The 1,229-nt window shown below is 42.9% G+C and overlaps 1 protein-coding gene across 1 annotated transcript in view; it reads right to left on the bottom strand.

Annotated features, from left to right (window-relative positions):
• LOC107081285 (SH3 domain-containing YSC84-like protein 1) overlaps positions 1-1,183 on the bottom strand; it is a gene marked incomplete at its 5' end in the record, with an annotated part of 5,028 nt that extends 3,845 nt beyond the window's left edge. The window contains one exon of the mRNA XM_015369484.1: positions 1,038-1,183. Coding sequence (XP_015224970.1) covers positions 1,038-1,183 — 146 coding nt within the window. The remainder of the gene's footprint in view (positions 1-1,037) is intronic.
• Positions 1,184-1,229: the final 46 nt, after the last annotated feature.

Below are 1,229 nucleotides of genomic sequence, written 5' to 3'. Positions count from 1 at the left end.
AAAAAAAAAAAAAAAACATGAATCGATTCTCTTGCGGACTATCGATGCATCAGATCGTCGATACAAAACGATTATTATTTACACCCCTTCTAGACAGCCATTATAGTGCGGCATCCCCCGTCTGCCAAGGCTCTTGGTTTGATCCAGAAAAAGTGGCCGGCCCGGCGGCAAACTTTTGAGAAACTAGAATCTCTTCTACCTTCTAGCAAATTTCATCGGCTAGAAGCTGCTGGACTGCATCAATCGTGGATTGCTTTGCCTCACCGAAAGGTCAACACATTTGGAGTCTAATTTAGTTGCAGGAAAATTTTTACCAGATAAAAATTAAATGTAGGGAGTTCAATGTGTAAAAAAAATTCACTGTTTAAAATTAGGTGTACAAAAAAAAGGCAGATTCCAATGAGAGTGTTTTTCTTCCATAGTGATCATAGCGCTCTGCATCAGCAGTGCTGCATCAAAAGTTCAATTCTTCCAACTCCAGCAGCTGCTGCTTCTGAACGCATCAGAAGATCATGATGAAAAAGCTGCTATGAAATGCTGAAGATTTTAGCAAAAAGACTAAATCAACATTTAAAAGAACGACAGGAAAGAGAAAGAAGCTGCAGCAAAATGGCATAAAAACAGAGAGGAAGGAACCAAGATGGCAGACGAGCAGTTCAGGTTATTTAACAGTGAAATTCTTCATTATTTAATTTGTTTTGTTTAATAAGAAGCTATAAAACCAAAGTCAATCAAATTCAGGTCTAATTTAGTCGTCTGTCTGCAGCTTAATTAGAGAAAAATCTGCTCAGTCAGACATCAGGCTCCGCCCACAAACCCAGCAGCAGCCAGAACCTCGTGTTCCAACCCGTCAGCCGCCCTGAGACTGATTCTACAACCATCCCACCGACAGAAATCTAAATCAGCTTCCAGCCCCAAAACACAAACTGTCATCGAACGTCTCATCAGATGACAGCTTATTAGAGGCAAAGCTATAATTTAAACCTCCTGTAAACATTAGAGGTAATTAACAGGCGTTGACGGCGGCAGGATCTCACCTGCCCATAGGTCCCACGGCGACGGTGCAGTTCCCGCCCAGCGTCAGGTTGCCGCCCTTGGTAAAGGCGTCGATCGCCCTCCGCTGGTTCAGGATCATCACCAGGTCTGACACCTGAACACAACACGGAGCAATGAATGACGGCTCCTGATCCTCAAAAAACTTTCCTTTTTGATAAAGCTTCTAGTTAGAG

Source organism: Cyprinodon variegatus, unplaced genomic scaffold, assembly GCF_000732505.1.
Source record: "Cyprinodon variegatus isolate N-32 unplaced genomic scaffold, C_variegatus-1.0 Scaffold3901, whole genome shotgun sequence".
Lineage (NCBI taxonomy): Eukaryota > Metazoa > Chordata > Actinopteri > Cyprinodontiformes > Cyprinodontidae > Cyprinodon > Cyprinodon variegatus.
The sequence above is the reverse complement of the archived record's forward strand: the minus strand, read 5'-3'. Positions and strand labels throughout refer to the sequence as shown.